This window comes from Pinus tabuliformis, chromosome X (genome assembly GCF_031772625.1).
Source record: "Pinus tabuliformis cultivar Carrire ecotype Pingquan chromosome X, CPIR1, whole genome shotgun sequence".
Classification (NCBI taxonomy): Eukaryota; Viridiplantae; Streptophyta; class Pinopsida; order Pinales; family Pinaceae; genus Pinus; species Pinus tabuliformis.
Window position 1 is genome coordinate 169373775 of NC_142308.1, and position 1686 is coordinate 169375460.

At 44.0% G+C, this 1686-nt stretch overlaps 1 protein-coding gene across 1 annotated transcript; it reads left to right on the forward strand.

Annotated features, from left to right (window-relative positions):
• Positions 1-258: 258 nt before the first annotated feature.
• Positions 259-1686, forward strand: LOC149138996 (uncharacterized). Its single transcript, XM_089450550.1, has one exon. The coding sequence runs from the start codon at positions 259-261 to the stop codon at positions 1684-1686; it is 1428 nt and encodes a 475-aa protein (XP_089306676.1).

Here is a 1686-nt window from a genome sequence, read left to right on the forward strand (position 1 = left end):
TATTGGTCTCATTTATATTTCCTTCCAGCGAGCATTATTCAGTCAATGAATAAGCTTTCAGCTAATTTTATTTGGGGGGGCCAAGCTGGAAATCGAAAATTTCACCTTTCGAAATTGTCCAATATTTCTCTGCCGAAGAGCATGGGAGGATGGGGCCTCTTAGACTTGAGAATCTTCGGAAGGGCTCTGTTATGCAGATCCCTGTGGAGAGGGATTTATGAAGAAGGGCCATGGAGCGACATCATCCGAAAGAAATACATGGGCAAAAAAGACATATCCTTCTGGTTCAGGAAAGGAAGGATCGGCTCTCCTTCGGGCTCTCCTATATGGCTAAGCCTTCGCAAGATCGTAAGTTATTTCCTGGAGAATTTAGTCTGGCACTTCCAATCGGGCAAAAAGATTCTCATTGGGAAAGATCCATTCCTGAATGGTGCCGAGATAATCGATGTTCCTAAATCTTTGTTGTCTTTCTTCCACAGAAAGGGTTTTTTTTATTGGGACAGCTTAATTAAAGGTTGGCAGGGTCTGATTCCTATCTGGAAGGATGTCGGATGCCTGGGCATCCAAGATGAACTTGCTCTACAATGGGAATGCATCAGAACTCGTCTCAGGAACTGTGGGATTTTCCGGACAACGGATAATGACAGTCTTATATGGGGGTTCTCTAGAGGGATAAACTTTGTTCGTGTTAAAGACATATACCAGAATCTATGTGGTTTAAAGAAAGACTCTCTTAGCCCTTCCTTTCCTCTCATTTTATGGAAATCTGGATGCCCGCCCAAAATGATTTTATTTTCCTGGCTGTGCTTTCATAATAGAAATCTCTCGTGGGAAAATTTAAGAAAGCGTGGATGGCAGGGCCCAGGCATATGCCCCATTTGCAAGTCTGCAGAGGAAAATAATTTCCACCTTTTTCTCAGCTGCTCCTCATCTCAACAGCTCTGGAAATCCCTGGCGGATTTATTTGGAATCCAGCATATGCTCCATGCGTCTATCAGTGAAGCTTTTCTATGGTGCAGTAAACAAAAGCAATCTTGGAGAACTGTTTTCATTATTGCCATCTGGTTCATATGGAAATGGCGTAACAATTTCATTTTCAATGGAAAATCTTCTCCTTTTCTGGACATTTATTCCAATATCACTCTCCTCCATGAATCGATCCCGCAGAAGCCTCCCAAGCCCGCGAAACAGGTTTGCAATGGGCCCCCTCAGGAGCTATCTTTGATGCCAAGAGCCTTCTTCGATGGTGCTGAACAGGACGACATTTGTGGCTGTGGGGTGCTCATTATTGCAAATGAAAACAATCATTATCTTATTCACTGGAATGGCGGACGGGGCTCCAACAGTAAAGCTGAGGTTATGGCCCTCGCTGGCCTTCTAAGCTTCTGTCTCTTTCTCAACCTTCAGAGTGTCTCAATTTTTGGAGACTCGAGAGTTCTGGTAGATTATGTCCTTGGGAAAAATAAAATTCTAAAGCCTCAGCTTGTTGGGTGGTTAGACAGGATCCGATTCCTGTGGAATAGATTGGCGGGAGGCTCCATTCATCACATAAACAGGGCTCTCAACCAGCAAGCAGATGATTTATCTAAAGAAGGTCTACAGGAGGTTCCAGGTCTATGGTCTTTGCAGGTGGCTGATGGAGGGAATCTCTTTTCTATTCAGGATTTTGCTCCTCCAGACTTCTAG

Bases quoted from the DNA above. Each gene is read 5' to 3' on its own strand.
- LOC149138996 (XM_089450550.1), top strand. From the start codon at position 259: ATGGGCAAAAAAGACATATCCTTCTGGTTCAGGAAAGGAAGGATCGGC.